General features: G+C 38.3%; 1 protein-coding gene across 3 annotated transcripts in view; it reads right to left on the bottom strand.

The window, feature by feature from the left end:
* ERC2 (ELKS/RAB6-interacting/CAST family member 2) overlaps positions 1-23,798 on the bottom strand; it is a 970,915-nt gene that overhangs the window by 661,717 nt on the left and 285,400 nt on the right. For all 3 annotated transcript variants that reach the window (XR_003118096.1, XM_025375698.1, XM_025375697.1), the window contains exon 4: positions 10,242-10,316. Coding sequence is in view for 2 of the 3 variants with exons in the window: in XM_025375698.1 (XP_025231483.1) it covers positions 10,242-10,316 (75 nt within the window). In the remaining variant the exon portion in view is untranslated. The remainder of the gene's footprint in view (positions 1-10,241; positions 10,317-23,798) is intronic.

The following is a 23,798-nucleotide window of genomic DNA, read 5'->3' as shown; positions in this document are numbered from 1 at the left end:
TGGGCCAACCAGATCACAAAACAGAATATAATGGAAAAAGAATATTACCTGTACTTCAGATACCTCCTTCCTGGCCCTCCCAACATTCACTTTTCCCTCTTCTTCTTCAAATTAATTACTATACAGACATCTAATACTACCAATTAGTTTAGCTTGTTTTGGGAACATATATTATATATGTTCTTTTGTGGCTGGCTTCTTTCAACGTTATTTTGGGGATAGTATTCATTTATGCTATTGCATATGACAATAGCTTGGTCCTTCTCATTGCCATATAGCATTTCATTGCATGAATATTCCATTACTGTTTTATCTACCCTACTGCTGACAGCTGTTTCACTTGTTTAAAACTTTTAGTTATCTACATTTAGTTATGTTTTGTACCTTTTCATTTAAATTAGGTCTTGTATAGCCATTGTTAGACTTGCTCTTATATCTTTGGGGTTTTTTAATACCAGTGTAAGTGATATTGTTTTCTCAATTTCATATCCTAATTGTTTATAACTAGTATGTAGAAATAAGATTCATTTTAAAATACTGGCCAGCCATTTGGCTAAATGTATTTACTAATCTAATATTGTATATATGGATTCACTGATATTTTCTACAGACACAATTAAGGTACTTGTGAATAAAATTGGTTTTATTTTTTTTCTTTCTAATTTTTATACCTAGGATGTCCATAACATTATCGAATAGAAGTGATGGTAACCATAGAGTTGTTTATAGTATTCTCTGATGGTAGTTTGTATTTCTATGGGGTCGGTAGTGATATCCCCTTCATCATTTTTTATTGCATCTGTTTGATTCTTCTCTCTTTTCTTCTTTATTAGTCTTGCAAAAATCACAAGCATTCTTACACACCAGGAACAGACAAACAGAGAGCCAAATCATGAATGAACTCCCATTCACAATTGCTACAAAAAGAATAAAATACCTAGGAATCCAACTTACAAGGGATGTAAAGGACCTCTTCAAGGAGAACTACAAACCACCGCTCAGTGAAATAAAAGAGGACACAAACAAAGGGAAGAACATACCATGCTCATGGATAGGAAGAATCAATATTGTGAAAATGGCCATACTGCCCAAGGTAATTTATAGATTCAATGCCATCTCCATTAAGCTACCAATGACTTTCTTCACAGAATTGGAAAAAACTGCTTTAAAGTTCATATGGAACCAAAAAAGATCCTGCATTGCCAAGACAATCCTAAGCAAAAAGAACAAAGCTGGAGGCATCACGCTACCTGACTTCAAACTACACTACAAGGCTACAGTAACCAAAACAGCATGGTACTGGTACCAAAACAGAGATAGAGACCAATGGAACAGAAAAGAGCTCTCAGAAATAATACCACACATCTACAGCCATCTGATCTTTGACAAACCTGACAAAAACAAGAAATGGGGAAAGGATTCCCTATTTAATAAATGGTGCTGGGAAAATTGGCTAGCCATAAGCAGAAAGCTGAAACTGGATCCTTTCCTTACTCCTTATATGAAAATTAATTCAAGATGGATTAGAGACTTAAATGTTAGACCTAAAACCATAAAAACCCTAGAAGAAAACTTAGGGAATACCATTCAGGACACAGGCATGGGCAAGGACTTCATGTCTAAAATACCAAAAGCAACGGCAACAAAAGCCAAAATTGACAAATGGGATCTAATTAAACTAAAGAGCTTCTGCACAGCAAAAGAAATTTCCATCAGAGTGAACAGGCAACCTACAGAATGGGAGAAAATTTTTGCAATCTGCTCATCTGACAAAGGGCTAATATCCAGAACCTATAAAGAACTCAATCAAATTTACAAGAAAAAAACAAACAACCCCATCAAAAAGTGGGCAAAGGATATGAACAGACACTTCTCAAAAGAAGACATTCATACAGCCAACAGACACAAGAAAAAATGCTCATCATCACTCACCATCAGAGAAATGCAAATCAAAACCACAATGAGATACCATCTCACACCAGTTAGAATGGCAATCAATAAAAAATCAGGAAACAACAGGTGCTGGAGAGGATGTGGAGGAATAGGAACACTTTTACACTGTTGGTGGGACTGTAAACTAGTTCAACCATTGTGGAAAACAGTGTGGCAATTCCTCAAGGATCTAGAACTAGATGTACCATTTGACCCAGCCATCCCATTACCGGGGATATACCCAAAGGATGACAAGTCATGCTGCTATAAAGACACATGCACACGTATGTTTATTGCGGCACTATTCACAATAGCAAAGACTTGGAATCAACCCAAATGTCCATCAGTGACAGACTGGATTAAGAAAATGTGACACATATACACCATGGAATACTATGCAGCCATAAAAAAGGATGAGTTTGTGTCCTTTGTAGCGACATGGATGCAGCTGGAAACCATCATTCTCAGCAAACTATCGCAAGAACAGAAAACCAAATAGCACATGTTCTCACTCATAGGTGGGAATTGAACAATGAGATCATTTGGACACAGGAAGCGGAACATCACACACCGGGTCCTATTGTGGGGAGGGAGTACGGGGGAGGGATAGCATTAGGAGATATACCTAATGTAAATGATGAGTTAATGGGTGCAGTACACCAACATGGCACATGTATATATATGTAACAAACCTGCACATTGTGCACATGTACCCTAGAACTTAAAGTATAAAAAAAAAGAAGTGATGGTAACTGGCATATTGTCTTATTCCTTATATCATAGAGAAAGCTTTCAACATTTTACCATTGAACATGATATTACCTAAAGCTTTCTTGTAACTATTCTTATTAGATTAAGAAAATCCTCTACTTCCGAGTTTCTTACAAACATTTTTGGGGGCCAGGGATGGATGTTGCATTTATCAAATGCTTTTTCTGTACCTATGAATTATACTCATTTTCTCCTTTATCATCTTAATATAGTGGCTAACATGATTGATAGCCAAATATCAGTCCAACTTTACATTCCTAAAATAAACACCACTTGGTCATGTCATTTATTTGTCATTGAGTTCAATTCACTAGGATATTTTCTATCATCAGTGTTTACTCAGGAGATTGCTTGTAATTTTCCTTTTTTGTAATATATTTGCTGGGTATGAATATCAAACATATGCTGGCCTCATAAAACAAGATGGGAAATGCTCCCTCTTTTTCTATTCTGGAAGAGTTTCTGTACGATTGATTTCATTTCCTCTTCAAACATTTGGTACAATTCACTGAAAAAAGCCATCTGGGCCTCTAATTGTTTCTGTTTGGTTTGGGTTTTTAGGTTTTTAGTTTGGTGGTAAGATTTTAAATTATAGAATCATTTCATTTAATATATAAGACTACTCAGATATTCTATTTCTTCTTAAGCAAGTTTTGACAAGTTGTGTTTTTAAAAGAATTTTTTCATTTATCATAAAGTTGCTAATAAAATCCTCTCATATTTTTAATGTTAATAAGATTTATAGTGATGCCTCCCTTCATCCCTGATATTGGTTATTTTTGCTGTCTCTACTCTTCTTGATGATTCTAACCAGGATTTGTTATTTTTGTTAATCTCTTCAAAGAAACAGCATTTAGCTTTGGTACTCCTCTCTAGTATATGTTTATTCTCTATTTATTTAACGTTAGCTTTTATGTTTACTATTTCTTTCTCTCTACCTTCTTTTTCTACTGGTTTAATGTGATCTACCACAGTTTTTAAACTTACAATGTCTTCTCTCAACCAAACTGAATGATTTGCTCTTCCAAAGACACTCCTTATACTTACTAGACTCGTGGCTCTTATAGTTTCCGCTGTTTATAAACCATATTCCCCTTTACCAAAATCATACCAGTTTTTCAAGGCTCTCTCCAAATGCTACCTCCTCCAGAAAGCATTCTATGTTCTTCTCTTATTTGATATCCTTTGACTCCTCATAGCTCATTTGCCCTTCTTAAGTCACTTTATAAGCTGGTTTATGTACTTCATTCCATTAGCGCCTTAAAGACTTCGAGCTCAGTTTTTCTGAAGGCCTCACCATGGTGCTGCACACAAAATAGTTCCTCAGTAAACCCTGGTGCTTATGATTCAACTTCAGCAGTTAGATTCACAAAAACTAGCCTGGGTAATAGCAGGAATTATTGACTGTCAACATTTAGTCAAACATTTAGAGTCAAATACATCATAAGAAGAGTTTGGGAGGAAAGGGAAAGAATTCTCATCTTCTAAAAAAAAATCTTACTTGCTTCTAAAAAAATATCTTACTTGCTTCTAAGTGACAACCATGTATCATCCAGAGCTAACATTTGACTTGACCATCACTTAAAACTCACATTTTGCCCATTATTTAAGGCAAATAGTTAAATGGGATAAAGGGGTTTGTTGTTGTTTTATATTGGGGGTTCCAGTTGGAAAATGAGAAGGTAAAGAAATTTCCCAAGGAAAAAAAAAATAAGCTAAAGGATAATTCTAATATTGTAAATGCACACTGCACATCAAAACACGCAGTCCTTTACAAGTTTGAACAAGTTATCACACCAGGCTATTAAAAAAAGACTTCAGAGCATGACTTAAAATGCAGGGGGAGAAACAGGGCATATGTTGGCTGTAACATACATATTTGGAGCCCTATTTGGAGCCATGATAACACATACATGTAAAAAGAATGAGTTTTACCTTTTAACACAAAGTACAGCTCTGCACCTTTCCAAAAATATCACATAAGCCACTCCATCTCTCATGAGCTGCCTCTACCCATTCTAGGATGCAAACCTCAAGGCACAATTTCCAAAATATTGAAAGAAAAAACATTTGAACCTATGGCCTATCTTTAGTAAAGGCAGAAAGAAGGAGTAAAGAGCACAAGAGCTTTAGAGGGGAAACTTACTTCAAATCTCAGCTGCCAATCTGACTAGCCGCAGGACCATGGGCAGGTTGCTTATCCTCTCTAACCCATAGCTTTCTCATCTGTGAAATGGAGATAACTGTGCCTATTCACAGGTTTATTGCACATCAAGTGCTGTAGCCCTCATGTGTGGTAGTGATGTTGTTGTCATTGGGTATTACTGCTGGTGCAGGTGGCACTGTTGTTGTTAGTGCTGTTATTGTTTCTAATAGCCACAAAAGGAGCAGGGGCATACTCTTAAGGCCTAAAAGCCATCATCATAATTGCTTTACTAGAAAAACTGGGATTGGCACAAATTTCATATGAACACAGCATCCTGGGAGAAGAAGGTGAATGAAATAAACCTAGGTAGGCCCTACAGTCAAACAAGTGTCAGCTACTTCATAGTGTCCCTGACCAGATTCCAGGACTCAGACAAGTTCACAATGGGTATTGGGTTGTGTTCAGTAGTCTAGGTTTGCCTTTGAACTCTCTCCCCTTCCTAGTTACATGAAACTCAGGAAAGTTGCCAAATAGTAGTTCTTGACTTCACAGTGTTCCAGTATATCCCTTTCATATTTTGTGGAACTAAGCAGGCTAAATTTGACCAAATATCAAGATACCTTTTAAGTGAAACTTAACCCAGCTGCAGGTCAGCTCCATGCAGAACAACAGTTATCTGCCTGGGCACAAAGACAAAGTAAAGTCTTATTTTTATAACAAAAAAATTAACCTCTGCATTAAAGTTGTACCTGAATGCAAAATCATATTCTTTCACCAATAGTACCACTTACACTTCAGCAACTCAGAGGAACTCAGTCTTATTTTGCTTACTACTTACTTCCAATTAAAAAAAAAAAGCCTGGTGGGGACAAATGTCACTCAAGAGGAACAACTCAAGGCACACAAGTGCTCTCGCTGACCATGGGACTGGAAAGTTAAATACCCACAATCCTCACTTCAATTACCACCGAAATACTACTTTTAACTTCACATTATGTCTCTGGCTTCTTAATCCACTTTAGTTAACAAGTTCACCAAATCAAGCACATATTCTGAAACTTTTACTAAAACCCTTATGTCACTCATATATGTCTTCTTTGATAAATTCTGCTGAAAATCTGATAGTTTCTGCTGTACTAGCAAAATGTTTGTTTTTCCCAAAGAATATCATTTAATGTTTTAAGCAAATGAGATCTAGAAAATTCTATTTATTTTCTTTTTAGCCTCAGCTGCTAAGTTTGGAGTGAAGTTTTATGTGTCATCTCAGTAATTATTATTACTCTAAGGGTTGGGTTTTTACATTTTTTAAAAAGCACAACATTCTCCCTGCCCTTCCATTTGTGACTGTTGGAGCTGCTATAGCCATTTGCTCACAGGCAGGGAGAGGTTGCCTGAAAATAGAGCTCACATGAAGGAAGACAAGATAAGGGATGGAATAAGAGAAAATGGGATCTGCTAACATCTTTTGAGCCTCTGGATCAAGATGTGCCCGAAGTAATACCCCTGTTTTTTTCCAGTAAATTTTTTTCCAATAAATTCCTTTTGAGTTTAGCCACTTAGAAATAGATTTTCCTTCACTTAAAAGTTCTCACAATGAAAAAGGGGTTTGAGATTATTTGACAAGAACTGCCATTACTGTCATTCATTTTCTTAAAAAAAAAAAAATTGGCTTTATGAATGACACAAGAAAGTAAAACTTTTGGATGTCATGTTTATGTCATGTCAAATTTATAATAAAAATAAGTTACACATTCTTTCAAATGAATTAGCATTAAAGAAAGAAAAAAGAGAAAACAAGCCTTTTAACTGCCATTCTTATTGACAGTTATCCACAAGAGCAGAAAAGAGGAGCTTAGTAAAGAATCTTCAGACACAAAAGCAAAAGAAGGAGGAGCACTGCAATACCTACAAGAAACTAATTTTCCAAGAAACACACACAATGTTCTAAGTGCAAACTTGGAACATACCTGCCAGACCAAATCAGGATCAAAATTAAAAGTTGAAGCTTCCTGCAAGAAGATAAATTACAAATAACTTTATTCACTTGGCTTCCTTTCATTTTTCATTCAGGTAACTTTAGCTCCCAGGCTCAACTGGCTGGTAGTAGATGTGATGTCTGCAAAAGAACTGCCCCCAATTTGACGCAGGCAGATGATATTTCCCAAGGTTCACCCCAGAAAAACACGTTTTCACAACTCCAAAGTCCAGGGCGGGTACACAAAAATCTAGAACTACCAGACTGTGGTTCTAAATAGTGCTTAAATTTAGGCAAGATTTCACAGACTTTCACAACAAAAGTCTTTTGTGAGTTTATGCAAAGCGTGTATATGGGGACAATGGGGGTTGAAGCACACCCTTAGTTCCTCTAAAAAGCAAGAAACAAATAAGGATAATCTCTGAGCCCAATTTAGTCTATGAAATCTCTTCTTTTTTTTTTTTTTTTTTCTTTGAGACAGTGTCTCACAACGTCTCCCAGGCTGGAGTTCTGTGGCAAGATCTTGGCTAACTGCAACCTCCGTGTCCCAGATTCAAGTGATTCTCCTGCCTCTGCCTCCTGAGTAGCTGGGATTACAGGTGCCCGCCACCACGCCTGGTTAAATTTTTTTTTTTTTTAGATGGAGTCTCGCTCTGTCGCCCAGGCTGGAGTGCAGTGGCGAGATCTCCGCTCACTGCAAGCTCCGCCTCCCGGGTTCACGCCATTCTCCTGCCTCAGCCTCCCGAATAGCTGGGACTACAGGTGCCCGCCACCACGCCCGGCTGATTTTTTGTATTTTTTAGTAGAGACGGGGTTTCACCGTGTTAGCCAGGATGGTCTCGATCTCCTGACCTCATGATCCGCCCGCCTAAGCCTCCAAAGGGCTGGGATTACAGGCGTGAGCCACTGCATCTGGGCCTAATTTTTGTATTTTTATTAGAGACGGGGTTTCACCATGTTGGTCAGGCTGGTCTCAAACTCCCGACCTTGTGATCTGCCCGCCTCGGTCTCCCAAAGTGCTGGGATTACAGGTGTGAGCCACTGCGCCCTGCCAAGAAATCTCTTCTTAATTTTAAATTCTATCAAGGCACTAGATGACACCAATGTTTACCCAGGGTTAAAATACAACAGGGTCTCAAGTTCCACTCACTAGGCTGAAGGGTCAGTTCGATTTGGTAGTCAACTCTAAAGCCTGTACAATATTCCCACCAATTTCATAGAGGTGTAATGTACAAAATTAGATGAGATTACAGCCTCCAGCCTGAGCTATACACATGGCTGAGATGACCCTCTACCAACTGCCTCCATAACTCAATTTAGGTATGTTGAGGATAGATGCTAATGGGACCCAGACTTCTCTGTTGACAAGACAGAAGGCAGTGCTTTTGTAAGTTAACAGGCAACCAAAAAGACAACAGAAAAACCTGAGGATCAGTTTCCTGAAAATTATATTGATCTTCATTTGTCCTAAAAATACAAATGCCTTATGCCTACAAATCAGCAACATTGCCATCCATAGAAGGAGAACTCTAGGTTCAATTTACTGATAATATGTGGATATGAATTTGCCCTAGAATTCAAGTTTCTCTGCCTTCTCATGTAAATAACCTGAGTTTTTATTTATGATTTTTTGTTTTATAATAAAACATAATGCTAGAAACAACAAACTAGGATCAAACATATTTTTCTACTTTAAAAAGTCACAAAAAAGGTACCAATTGTCTCTGTATGGAGACATTTACCAGGAAACTACCCACCACATTAGAAGAGGTGTTTCTCCTGTTTTTTCCAAAGGCCTTGGGAACTCACTCTTTTTTTTTTTAAATGATAATTTGGAAATAGATTATATATACATCCTCTTCTCCATTACTATTTGTGCTGACTTTGGAAGGTGGGTGTGGAGGTGGGTGGAAGGGGGACTGAGTCACCCTTTGCAAAAAAAAAAAAAATCAAGTCTTTTGTCCTTTTGTCTTTTCATTTTCCCTTTTTTTTTTCTTTTCTTTTTTTTAAGCCTTAACCAAGTATCAGGGTTGATTCCAATATGAAGTGAGGATAAACTCTGAATTATGAACCACTGGCCTACCATTCCCCAGTGTAGAATGTTCAGTTTCTTTTCAAAATGTTTAAATTATATAAGTTTAAAACAATTGATGAGCCAGGGTTAATAATTATTTTTAATCCTATTGGCATTTGGTGGCTTCAAATATATTTTTCAAACCCAGATGCTGCAAATACATTATGAGTGCCTTGACTCATGTAACCTCATTTGGGGGACACATAGTTTTAAAGCAAATGACCTATACTATTTTCACAAAAATCCACTTGGATGAAGAAGTTGTCATTGAATAAGAAAAACAATCCCTACTCAGAATTGCACATGGCAATAATTCAAGAGCTCATATTAGTTTCTTTTCCCTCAAAACTTGGGAATTTGGGGACAGATAATTCAAAATCATATGCTGCGAGAAGGATTGAGAAGACTCATCATCCTATCAGCAAGCTTTAGAATTCTCTTGCAGGCCCATGGTGACCAGCAAACTCCCTGAGTGTTAAACTTGAGCATGGAATTTTCAGATTGCAAACATCTTGGTTATAAACTTAGTGTTTCTTAATGGAACACATTAAATCAAGAATTATTTATTATTGAGATATATACTATTTGCACCCTTCTGGCAAAAACTGTAAATAAAAAGTTTTCAAATTTCTAGATACTAGCAAAGAAATTGAGTTTCATTTAGACCAGTTTCTTAATCACAGATCATGACTTGGCCTTGCTCATTTACTTCATGATTCCTTAAATGTCCTGAATCCTCTCAGAAGGATTTTTCTATTCCTTTAAACAGTGTATCTCTATGCCTGCACAGCTAAATAGGATACTTTGCAAGTACTTAGTAAAGTGTTATTACTTCCAGACTTGGTTAGCAGAAAATACTGGGGTCACAAGAAAGTTTTTTTCTTAAAAAGTATTTCAATTTTGAAAATTTTGCTGATAGCATAATTTTAATTATTTAACAATACCACTGCATGTAAAATAACTTCCCTTTGCCAACTCTTAATTTCTCAAAGGTGCTTTTTATTGTGATGTGAATAGGAGGAAAAGAATTATTATAATTTAAAAATTTTACTTTTAAAACACACACAAAACCTCCCTAGGACTAGACATGCTTTGCAAAGGAACCCAGCTCCTTTCAGCCAATGGATTCTTGAGCCCTTTATTCTTTTGCCCAGAAAAGGAATCCTAATTAAAGGGCCAATAAATTAAATGTGCCCAGGAAGGTAAAAAATTTCAGAAGTAAAGCACCCAGCAGGGTGCCTAGAGAAAAACACAAGGTTCATTTCATGTTTATATTAGGCACCACCAAGTTAGAACAAACTCCCAAGGCATAACTGTTTCTGACAAAAGTACACAGTTCCTACCTTCATTTCGATGACAGTCTGGAGAGCCTTCGTCTTGGCTGGCTCCGGCTGAAGCTGGCTTCTTCGGTGCAATTCCTGGGGAGGAACACGATAGAAATAAGCTTGACGGTTCATCCTTCCGTTATACCATAACCTTTATAGAGGTACTACACAGCCTGCTGGGTCCAGTTTCCCTGTGCACAGACATAAACAAGCCACAGGTGCCTCTTCCCCCACACTCTTTAGCATCCCTCCTGCCTGGAGCCTGCGTTCCAGCGAAAAGCTCCTGGCACATGCGCTATTTCTGAAACTTCCATCAATAATTAATGTCAACTGTGACAAAGCCAGCAAGTAATCATAGTCCAAATACTGTTCAACACTGGGGCTGATGCCCAGCCATCAAATCATAATTTACTAAATTACATTACTCTGTGCTCCCAATACAAACACAGCAAGGAAACAGAGAAAAGAAAATGACTAACGTGGTTGCAAATCCGCTGCACGCATGGCATTTTGCTACCGAGGTAGGTTTGAAATGAGCAATTTAAAACCATTTCAGTACAACTGTGTCACTTTTGAGAGTGATTTGATGAAACCCTGTGAATCTCTTGCTTCCGAATTTACAGTTTCAGTCCTTGTTTAAAATCACATCTGTGGGTGATATATTTATGTATCATGATGCCAAGAAATTAAAATTGGCATTAGTATCAACAGTGTTAGAGGGGAGAAAAAAATTGTTAAAGCCAGATGTGGACCCAAAAACCCCTGTAACGATGATGAACATTTATTTAGGTAAAAAGCAAACACCACGATTACAATTTTTATCTTGAAGGGTCACTTTTTATATGCTTCTCCTCAAAAGAACACTTCTGTTGAGACTTTGAAAAGTTGCCTTAGCAGAAGAGAGAGATAAGGACAATGTGTGCTCAGATCACACACTTGGATTTTCTTAACTATCAACAGTTTTAGGAGAGTGAGAAATTGGCAGGAGTAAACAAAAGTGCTCACACATACGCATGCTGCTGATTCAGGTCACCTATGGAATAATTCTATCAATACTTACTTCTGCTTCCACAAAAATCAGTTTAGAGTCAACAAGGGGTAGTTCTAGACTTTCAGAACCACTGAATCACAAACATTTACTTTTTTTAAAAAAAGGAGTTAAAAAAGAGAATCAATATCATTTCTAGCTTTCTGCAAGTAAAGGCATTTAAAATTAACTCTACCTCCACCACTATCATCTACTATCACTGTCACTTCAAAAAGATATGACATGGGGTCGGGCATGGTGGCTCACACCTGTAATCCCAACACTTTGGGAGGCCGAGGTGGGCGGATCACGAGGTCAGAAGATTGAGACCATCCTGGCAAACACGGTGAAATCCCATCTCTACTAAAAATACAAAAATTAGCTGAGCATGGTGGCGCATGCCTGTAATCCCAGCTACTTGGGAGGCTGAGGCAGGAGGATCACTTGAGCCAGGGAGACAGAGGTTGCAGTGAGCTGAGACCACACCACTGCACCCCAGCCTATGACAGAATGAGATTCTGTCCAAAAAAAAGATAGGACACATTAATGTAAAAGCTATCAGAACACTCAAGACCCACAATAAAAGACAGTCCTATCCAGGATAAGATAAACAGGCAATCTTTTGCCCACATGCTATTATGCTATTCTTAGTATATTTGCCAGTGGCCCAAGAAATCTTACAGGTGGACCATAGGGCACATGTCCAAGGACCAGTGTAGGGGAGTTAATGCTACAGCTCTGGACCAGGAATCTGAAAATAATATTTTCTTCTCAAACTAATCACTGGCACAAATCAGCCACCCTGTACAAAGCTCTTTCTCAACCTCCAATTTGAAAACTATGCTTCCTAACTATTCAAAATGCTCTTGCATCAGTCAGGATATTTTTTCCCCTAACATATCCCTGGGAAGGGATGAAGTCAACTATTACCAAACATTTATGAATAGAGAAATAGAAAGAGATCCTGTGTCCCTCTAGAGGCACTGGACTGCAATCATCTGGCAACACTACCATTTTTGGACTCTGAAAATGGCAGAGATTTTCTGAAGGAAGGACCTTAAGGCAGCTGTCCTTTTTGAGCATCTGTGATGTTCCTAGCACTGCTTGTCTCATTCAAGCCTCAGCACTACCAAATGAAGATGTTGTATATGGTGAGCACAGTGGCCTGCTGGAAATTTAAAAAACCTGCACCTACCATGGCCAATATCAAGCTACCCAAGTGGCATCCCTGAATGCAGACTTGGGAAGGGAGACACAATAGCACCCCCCATTGTATGGCATTTTCTACCACACAGACACAATAAATGTAACAACCTCAAGATCTTAGATAATAGTAAAGTGTAATAAGAAATTAGGAAGTTATGAGTTTTTAATGTAATCTATTTAATTGTGTGTTTGTATATTTAATTTGTAACTTTAGTTATTAGAACAAGTTTCCAATCAATTTGGAATCAATATATGGCTTTTTTCCAGCTTTCATGGGTCACTACAACCCAGTGCCAACATAGCATTGGGTGGATCCTATGAGATTTCAACCTATACAAAGAAAAAATCTACTTGGTCCTCAACATTACTTCCAAGATTGCTGGAGTTCACTGGACCAATAAAAACTCATAGACAAGAAAACAAAAAGTAAGTCACTTGTCAGAGTTTCTCTGTAGCAACTGTTAGAAGAAATACATTTCACAGATCACCCATTCTGATGCCAGGTGGCACTGAAATCATCTTTTTAAAAGCCAGGAATGCAATTCATAATAATTTCATGCCATAACAATTCCAAGTTCCAGAATGAAAATTATAACTTGAAGAGAGAGGTTAGGCTTGTATAAAACACGGAAAAATAATGAAGAAACGACTAAGCAACACAGTGAAAATAAAAATCCCAGGGTAGAGGCAGGTGCTGCTGTAATTTCTGCCAAACACAAAAACATTGTCAAGGGTAAACATGCAATAAAAAAGCTAAACTTGTAGCAATAGTTATGCAAAAATGGAAACAGAGTTCTCTTTGCTATAATTATACAAATTATATTATAATACAAACCAGCTAAAAATCCAGATTGGGCCCTTACCCTCTGTGTCACTCCTTTAAAAACAAAATAAAATCTCCAATTATCCAAGAATTGTAATTTTCTTAATTACAATATTTTTCAACCCTGACTTCATAGATTATGAGGATCACCTTGATTCCTAAGGTCTCAGGTAAATGAAAATTGTAATCTATATCCAGACAACATGGACTGTCTGAAAATCCCATCTCAAACACTTCGCCTATCTCTGAGATTTGGGATTATTATAATACTCACTCTGTGGCAGAGGACCAGTTGCCCAAGGAAGGTTTGTGCTCCTCTTCCATACTATAGAGTTGTTGCTAGAAGGCCCCACAACCACTACCTAGATGGGGCCATGGGACTTATTTCTGGCCAGTGGAATGTGGTTAGAAATGTGCAACTCAATCAACTTCCATAAAAACTTCCTAACTGGTCCTCAACTCTCCCTCTTTTTCTTTTGTTTGAACACCTGTTTTTATTTTTTATTTATTTTTTATTTATTATACTGTAAGTTCTAGGGTACATGTGCACAATGTGCAGGTTTGTTACATATGTATATATGTGCCAGGTTGGTGTGCTGCACCCATTAACTCGTCATTTACATTAGGTATATCTTCTAATGCTATCCCTCCCCCCTACCCCCTACCCCCACCCTACTACAGGCCCCGCTGTGTGATGACTAGCTAGAAGTGAAGGACTTCAATATCCAAGAAGACAGTGTAGCCTCAAGATAAAAGAAGCCCACATTTCTGAAACATCATTTGAAAGGCTGCTGAAGACCTACATTGCATGGTGATATGAAGTAAACATAAACTTCTATTAAGTTAAGCCTATGAGTTTTCAGGCTTTATCTACAGAGATCTCAGCTCTCTCTGCTTTAAGAACTGCAAAGGCTGCAAGGCAAAATAATACCTTATTAGTCCTGTATTGTTTGTTGCTTTTGAATCACCAAAGTGATTTTAACGTGTGATTGCTTGCCAAATTTTCTAAACAGACAGTAGGATGAATTGGTTGCTGGAGGCTCCAACTGCCCCTAACCATCTGAGAGATGTACCCATTATGCACTAATCCTAAACAATTAATGAATTTCCCCAGGAGAATTTGATGTCCTCTCATATAGGTATGAATGAGTATAAGATTTAACTTACTGAGATAGTTTTCACATGACAATATTATTAAATCATGAAGTGCAATGGTACTTAAACTTTTCTGAGTCACACATCTCTGTAAAAATCAAATGGGAGGAGTGGATTCTCTCTGGAAATGGACACAAAAGCACATACAAGCAAAATGGTGTGTACCATGCCAGCTGGTTCACAGAGCCTGGATCATCACCCCAGAAGTTTACCTTTGAACCAGACTTTGGGCTGAGAACCACTTATTGAGAGGAAAGAGCACTGTACTAGAAGTCAAAAGTCAGGAGCCTGCAGTCCCAGCATGAGACTTTGGGTATGCTGTTTCCCCTCTCTGATCCGCAGAATCAGGAGCTTTATGAATAGGTGTCTCTTCCAGCTCTGAGACTATCCAGATTTTTAATAGACAGCTGACTCTGAAATGAGGACCTCTGGTTGGTATTTCTAGTCCCACCCATTCTCACTTTTAAAAACAACAGAAAAAAATAAGAGAAGAAAATTGGCAGCATCACAAAATTTAATATCTCACAGTGACATCAATCCCCGCATTATATATTTTCCTGTAATTTCATGACAAGGTTGGCTTTAGCTAGTGCAAAATTGCTAGCTCCTTCAGCTGATCAACATGAAAATATATGAAGAGCCTAGAATTTTGAGCATGAAATCTCAAGTGGTTCATCAGAATGATACTTCTTGGCGTTAATGAGAGTCTAGAGTCTAGTGAGTTAATCTGGATGGACACTAGCTTCCAAGATGAACCTGGCAGAATAATGTTCACACACACCACGTACTTTCTTCAACAGACCAAATAATAATAATAATAACAACAATTAAAAACTTAACTTTCATTCCAAAGGTAATTATTATGTTTATCTGGCTTTTTCCCATTATTGTTCTGGAAATCTATTACTGTATAATAAGCCACCCCAAACTTAATGGCATCAGACCGCCACCATTGTACTATGCTCATGAATTCTAGGTCAGTTTCTTGCACATGAGCAAGAAACTACATGGCCTTTTATTACCTAACCTTGAAAGTCCTATAACACCACTTCTGTCATGCTCTGTTGAAGCAGTCACAAGCCTGCTTCCTAAAGGAAGGAGTGCCAAAGAATTTGAAGACATGTTTTTAAATTGCCACTATTATGGACCAACACCAATTGGAGGAATCAACAGGAAAGGAACACTATAATCTCAAACATCAACTCATGTCAGTCTTAAGACATGGGAGATTCAGATGCTCAAATAATAATTTGATATGGGGGATACAAGAAATACAGCAGTGAACCAAACAGACCAATATCCCAGCCTTCATAGTTGTTTGTTTTTCTTTTTAATTCCAGATTCCAGTGGTGGAAAAGCCACGATAATTTTAAAAGAAGACTAAACCACATTGTTATAAATGTTATAAAGGAAAATAAATCAGAGAAGTAGAATGGGAAATACTAGGGAGGCACGGATCAATTACAACTTTCAATAGGGTAGTCAGAGAAAGCTTCATGAAAAGGTGACACTTAAACAAAGATCTAAAGCAGAGGTGTCCAATCTTTTAGCTTTCCTGGGCCACACTGGAAGAAGAATTGTCTTGGGCCACACATAAAATACACTAACACTAATGATAGTTGATGAGCTTAAAAAAAAAAAAGTCACAAAAAAATCTCTTAATGTTTTAGGAAAATTTATGAATTTGTGTTCGGCTGCATTCAAAGCCGTTCTGGTAGCATGCAGCCCGTAGGCCACTGACTGGACAATCTTCATCTAAAGGAAATGAGGGAACAAGCAGTGTAGATATTCCAGGCAGAGAGAACAGTGAAGGCTAAGTGTGTGGCTGAAGTTGCATGAGGGATGGGGAAAGTAGAAAGCCAAAGAAGTGCAGGGGTGGGTGGGAATGAGAGGATGAGCTCCACATTTGGAGTCTGTCGTGAGGACATTGATTTCACTCTGAGAAAAACGGGAAGATATTGGAAGGTCTGAGCAAAGGCAAACCATGATATGAGGCACTTTCTTAAAGGAGTACTCCCAATGTTGTATTGCAGCATGGTTTCAGGGTGGTGGTGATAAGGACAGACCCATTGGGGCTAGTTAGAGGTAACTGGAATAACTCCTGCAAGTCATGATAGAACCCTGGACCATGGTAGCAGAGTGGAGGCAAGGAGAAGAAGTTGAGTTTAGATATGTTTTGAACATGAGGCAGACTTGGCTTCCTGATAGATTGCCTGAGGACTAAAGAGAGAAGCAAAAGATGGCTCTAAGGCTCTTAGCCTGAACAACAGGAAGAATAGAAGTGGACTACCAAGATAGGGAAGATTGGGAAGGAAAGGTGAGAGTTATGGGAACTAAGAGTTTTGGTTTTGTATGTGTTAAGTTTGTAATGATATTAGATATTTAAGTGAAGATGCTGAGTAGGTGATCAAATAAATGAGTCTGGATTTGAGGGGAGAAGTAAGAACTACAATGACAACTTTGGGATTAGTGAATAGACAGTATTTAAAACCTAGATGAATCAACTAGGGACTGAGTATAGAAAGAAGAGAGATCAAAGTATTGAGCACAGGGGTACTCCAAGAGTGAAGGGTCAGGAAGTGAGGAGCAAGCAGCAAAGGAGCCTGAGAAGGACAGTCAGTGAAGTAGGAAGAGAAAGAGGAGCATGGCATCCTAGAGATCAAGTGAAGAAGCTGTGTCCATAATGAGAGCATGGCCATCATATCAACTGCCACTCAGAGATCAATAGGAGAATTGATCTCTATTATATATATCTATATCAGAGAATTGACCACTGGACTTAGTCAAGGTCATTAGTGACCTCAACTAGAGCAGTTTGGGGGATGGCAGGAGTGAAAGTCTAACTAGAATGTGCTGTGGAAGAATAGGAGGAGAGAAGAGCCTCAGGTTACTATATTTGCACAGTGTGCTATTTAATCAATCATTCATTTTGTCAAAACTCTGCTTTAGATTTGTACACCCAAGTTCATAGCTGCATTAGCCCAATAACCAAAAGGTAGAAGCAACCCAAATGTCCATAGATGAATGAATGATAAACAAAATGCCATGTAAACGTACCACAGAATATTATTCATCCATAAAAAGGACGGAAATTTTAATGCTTGCTGCAACATGGATAGACCTCAAGGACATTGTGTTAAGTGAAATAAGTCAGTCACAAGAAGACAAATATTGCATGATCTCACTTATGATAGGTATCTAGAGTAGACAAACTCATCGAAATAGAAAATGAAATGGTGCTTGCCAGGGGTGGTGACAGGCAGAAATGAGGAGTTGTGTAACAGGTACAGAGTTTCAGTTTGGCAAGATGAAAAAGTCCTAGAGATAGGTTGTACAACAACGTAAATATACTTAACACTATTGAACTGTACACTTAAAAGTGGTTAAGATGGTAAATTTTATATCATGTGTATTTTACCATAATTAAAAGTTTTTCTAAAACAGAAACAGAAATTGTTGAAGACCCACAATCTTTCCCACCTCTATCCTTTCAGAGAGTAACCATCATCTTGAAGTTGGTGTCTATCTTTTTCATGCATGTTTTTGTGCTTTCATTACATATTTATGTCCTCATAAATAATATAAAGCTAACAATACAGTATGCTGTTTTTTACAGAAATACCAACTGTCTATTGCACAAAGCTTTTTTGCATTTTGGTTTTTACCTCAATAATATTTATGTTTCCAAACTTTATCAATGATATTAAATAAGTAATTCTATAAATAAGTGTTTCCTACTCTTTTTTCCATTACAAATAGTGTTTCAATAAACCTCTCAGTACATGGAGGGATGGAGAACCAAGTGTGTTTTAGGTATCTTAAATGCACAATAATTCTCTTCTTTCTAAAACATACTGTTATTTCCATCTGGAATAATACTCCACCCTTTCATTCCCTTTTGTCTATAGAGGTTATCAAACTTCAGCCCACAGACCAAATCCAGCCCACCATCTCTTCTGGTAAATAAAGTTTTATTGGAACGCTGTTATGCACATTGATTTCCACATTATTTATGGCTGCTTTCATGCTGCAATGGCAGAGCTGGGTGGTTGTGACAGAGAACATATGGCCCTGCAAAGCTGAAAATAGTTACGATCTGGCCCTTTATAGAAAAGTTTGTCAACCCTTGGTCTAGGATATCTTCAAAACTCATACTAGCCAATCTCAGAAAAAATAATTACCCCTCAGGGGGTAGTTTAAAATATGTCCACAAATTCTTCAGCATTCTTTTTATAAGGTGAAGCCTAAATGTCTTCCCCTTCACTGTAGACTGGACTCAGTAACTTACTTCTAATGAATAGAATAAGGTGGAAGTGACATGTTTGACTTCTGAGGCCTAGGCTTAAAGAAATTATGGCTTCTTTCTTGCTCATATTCTTGGATCAGTTGTTTTGGTAGATGGCAGCTGCCACGTCATGAGGATATCAAGACATCCTATGGTGAGGCCCATGTGACAGGAACTGAGGCCTCCTGCCAAAAGCCATGTGAATGAGCCATCAAGAAAGTGGATCATCCAGTCCCATTCAAGCCTTCAGATGACTATGGCCCTGTCCAACAGCCTGACTGCAACCTCATGAGGGGCGCTGGGCCAGAACTACCCAGCTAAGCAACTGCCAAATTCCTGACCTACAGAGTCTGTGAGATAATAAAGGTTTGTTGTTTTAATCCATTAACTTTGCGGCAATGTGTTACGCAGCCATATATTGCAAATATATCACAGGAAGGTCAACAGCTGACCCTCTAGACTAGTCTAACATTCCATACCCTCATATAGACTCTCATAGCATTGTGTACTTTTCCTTCATGTCATTGAACATGGCCACAATTTTACACTAATTTATAAAATTAATTAATCCATGTCTGTGTATAGCATGGAGTGGTAAACTCCATGAGCACAGTAACTCTATGCCCATTACACTCCCAGTACCTAGCACAGTGCCTGCCAACAGTAGGAGCTCAATAAACAAACACTGATGGATTGATTAAATGAAACAGAACAAATGACACTGTACGTATAAGCCTGGAAGTCCTACAGTACTTTCGACCAAAAGGAGTCTGCTGTGAAAGATGATAATAGCTAACAGTTACTTACACATTGCTATGCGCTAAGCACTCTTTTAAGTATTTAATAAATGTTAATGTGTTCAATCCTCAAAATAACCTCCCTAGGTAGGTATTATCACCATTTTATTATCACCATTTTTCACTTGAAGAAACAGAAACAGAGAAGTTATTAACTTGCCCAAGAAAACCTACTGAACTGTACTGCAGAAATTTATCCCAGGCAGCCTGACTCCAGAGCCACTGCTCCTGATCGCCTCACTACACTGACCCCATTTCACCACTTGGCTTTGAGTTGATATTTGAAGTTGACACCTCCATGGGCTTATTTCACTATAGTCACTTCCCTACTTCTCCTTTGATTCAGTCTCATTTCCCATTCTTTTCTTCAGTATTTGAAAATGAAAGAATTTTATCATAACAGCAGTTGTCTGAGACCGATGTCCATATTAGATATTAAAACTTAAAAGGCAAACATGGTTAGGCTCACAGGAGAAGTGGGGCAAAAAACAAAAAACAAAAAACAAAAACAGAATCACTTTCAAATATTAATATCTGTCTCAGTCTTTGACCAAGCATTTATAAATAATAACCTAAAATATTTACATAGTAGAATTAATAAGCCTAAATTAATAGACAATTACACTGAACTTTGGATCCAGAAACTTCCATTTCAAGACTCAATGAAATATTTAAAGATTGAGCCCATACCCAGTCACCAAGGAAAACCTCAGGTGGATTCCAAAAGGCAGAAGTTAATATACAAGCTACATTCTTTGTCCATGCACAATAAAGCAAGAAGTTAAAAATAAAAGTTGAAAATAAAACCTCACTATTTGGAAAATAAAGCTCATAAGATCTTTAAATTCATCCTCTAGAGTAAGATCCTGTCCTCTCCACCTCCTAGGTGCATGACCTTGGGCAAGTTACTGGATTTTCTCTAATACTCAGTTTCCTCATGGATGTCATGGCTATCTCATCAGGTAGAGAAGTTGGGATAAATATATGGACTGACACACAGTACACAATCATCATTGAAATGTATCCTTATGACTGTTTTTGCTCTTTAATGATTATTAGTGTTCCTGACAGCACATTAAACAAGGCAGCCTGGCAGAACACCTTCCCTGCCCCCTTGTTCTGTGCTCTGACATTCACTAGCATTAATGCACTGCCATTGTGTCTAACTGAATCATTTTCAGTTACCAAAAGCCCACTATTTGCCAGGTAGGGCACACAGAGAATACCTGCCTTCACAGAGCTTATGTTCTAGTGCATGCATTCTCATTGGGGTGATGCCATGCCTAGAGGATTTGGGGAACAGCAAGTTTCCCAGGGTTGTTGGAGTGGAAAGAATGCTGAGGAGAATGCTGAGAGATGAGATCCAAGAGGTAAGGGCTGCGGAGGGGGCAGAATGTATAAGGCCATGTAGATTCTCATAAAGATATTCGTCTTACACAGAAGGCTTCAAATTCTAGAGAGACAGGGAACAGTTTCCATGGAAATAGATAAATACAGTACGAAGTCATTGGTAAATTAGTTTTCAGCTGTCACAAGTAAATGGACATTTGGGAGCCTAAAACTATGCTATCTGAATCTCTGTACATGTACGTTTTTCTTTAATTTGTTTTAATGGATAATGTGCTCCTTTTGCTGAATCTGCATTAAAGATTTTTCCACAGATTCATCTTGGTCCTTTAGATGCTATGGTCTTGGAAACCACGGAAATTAATAGAATGAAATTCTATTAATATTTGGCCAGTTGTGTTATGTTGGCAATGTCATAGGGAGAAACAATAAAATGTAGTTATTTAGTTCAATAATTATTGGACACCTAACACATGTTAAGCAATGCAGAGACAGCAAAGATAAATGAAACACCATCCCAGGTCTCAAGGAACTTGACTGTCTAATGGAAAAGGGAATATATTTCCTGGAATATAAGACCACAAATGTTAATTTCAACAATAACAACAGCAGCTATAACTTACACAAGGACTATCATATGTAAAGCCTATGCTTCCCATCTAGTGCCTGATTTGCTCTGCACAGCAATCCACCGCATAGGACTTACCACCTCATGGAAAAGGTGCAGCCACTCAGGCTGACAGAGTTAGGTAACATGCCCAAGATTGCAAGGGTGGTAAGACTTGAGAGTACAAGCACTGTCAGTCTGATGTCTAAACTCGCTCTTTTAATTACAAACATTGCTATCTGCGGTCCCTTCATCCTCTGCAAACATCTAGTGTTTTTTAACAGGGAACTAAATCTGACTCATGGCTTCTCAGTTCTGTGATAGAACCCCACCCATTTTGAATGACATACCATGAGAAAGAAGGCAAAATAAGCATCCAGGCCTGATGAGGGAAGAACGACTTTGGAAAACCTCATGGAAGAGTACATGTGGGTGGTTAATCTTTAACCAGCTTTGCATTCCTCTGTTGAACTCCATTTCTGAGCTAAAATACACCTCCCTGAACCTTATATGCACTGTTCTTTGTCCCTCTCATTTGGGGACATAAAAAAAAATTGCACCAATCTCCCACTGTGACAGTTTTCTAGTACAAAGTTTTCTTATTAAAGAGTCATTATTCTATTTCTTACATTACACAGTGTCCTGGTCACTCACTTCAGCCTATGCATCTCATCTCATCTGGTCTCAGAAGCTAAGCAATATTGGGCCTGGTTAGTATTGGGGTAAGAGAACAGTTGGAAAAACTGGGTGCTGTAGGCTTTGAGCACAGAGGCAAGAATCACAGAGTACTATTCCCATACTTTAAAACCTCATGGATTTCCCAGCTGAATTTTAAAACTGAAGTGGACCAGTGGCTCCATCTTACCTTACTTGTTACCTATTTGAAAATTATATTCATCTGTAACTGTTATCTTATGCCTCTACCACCATTATCTATTGAGAGCAGATAACTTGTTTCTTTCAGTTTGCAAGCCCACTAAAAGAAATTATGTCCCCAGGAGTGGTATTTAATGGATTATACCCAGAGCCTCATCCATATATAAGTGATTTAGACAATGGGACTTTTGAACTGATGAAATTTAGATGAGATTTTGGACTGAGTTGATGCTGCAATGGGATGAGATCTTTGGAGATTTGGGATGTGGTGAACGTATTTTTTATTTGAGAGGAATGTGAATCTTTGGGAGTCAGAGGGTGAAATGTAGTGGGCAGAATGAAAAAGAAGTCCACTTTCTATTTCTAAAACTTACTAATATGTTACGTTATATGGCAAAAGAGGCTTTGCATCTGTAATTAAGATTACAGACATTAAAATAGGGAGATTATCCTGGATAATCTGGGTGAGTGCAATCTCATCACATGTACCTTTCGAAAGCTGAGAACTTTCTCTGGTTGGAGGCAGAGAGAGATGCAGCAGATGAGGATGTCAGAGAGATCCTCAGTGTGAGACGGATTTGATGTGTCATTGCTGATTCTGAGATGTAGGGGCCACATCATGTGCAAGAACCATAGGAAGCCTCTAAGGGTTCAGGGTGGCCCCCAGCTGATGGCCAACAAGGAAATCAGGACCTTGGACCTACAAATGCAAGGCAGTGGCTTTGGCCAACAACCTAAATGATTTGAAAGCATATTCATCTCAAGAACCTTTAAAAAAGGGGGGGGGGGTTGGGGTGGCACAGCCTTGATGATACTTAATTTTGACCTTGTAGAACTTGAAGCAAAAAGTCCAGTTGAGTTGTGCTATACCAGGATACTTCTGACCTGTGAGCTAATAAATCTGTGTTGTTTAAGCTGCTAAACATGTGGTAATTTGTCACGGCTGCAATAGGAAACTAATATTGAATAGTTAATCTCTCCTTTGCCCTCCCCTGTTGGAGAGGTTTTTTTCTACACTGAGAGGAAATAAATTCCCCTGAAGCTTCCATACACTGGCCTTTGTTCTACTCATTCAAGGGCATAAAGAACAAATCAGGTTCATCTCCGATAATAATAGTATCCAAGTCCAATGTCTTTCTTACTATAGCGTCCTTTTGTTGTTGTTGGTTTTTGTTTTGTTTTGTTTTGTTTTTGAGACAGAGTTTCACTCTTTCTGCCCAGGCTGGAGTGCAATGGTGTGATCTCAGCTCACTGCAACCTCTGCCCTCTGCCTCCCAGGTTCAGGTGATTCTCCTGCCTCAGCCTCCTGAGTAGCTGGGATTACAGGTGCCTGCCACCATGCCTGGCTAATTTTTGTATTTTTAATAGAGATGGGGTTTCACCATGTTGGCCAGGCTGGTCTCAAACTCCTGACCTCAGATGATCCGCCCACCTCAGCCTCCCAAAGTGCTG

Source organism: Theropithecus gelada, chromosome 2, assembly GCF_003255815.1.
Source record: "Theropithecus gelada isolate Dixy chromosome 2, Tgel_1.0, whole genome shotgun sequence".
NCBI lineage: Eukaryota > Metazoa > Chordata > Mammalia > Primates > Cercopithecidae > Theropithecus > Theropithecus gelada.
The sequence above is the reverse complement of the archived record's forward strand: the minus strand, read 5'-3'. Positions and strand labels throughout refer to the sequence as shown.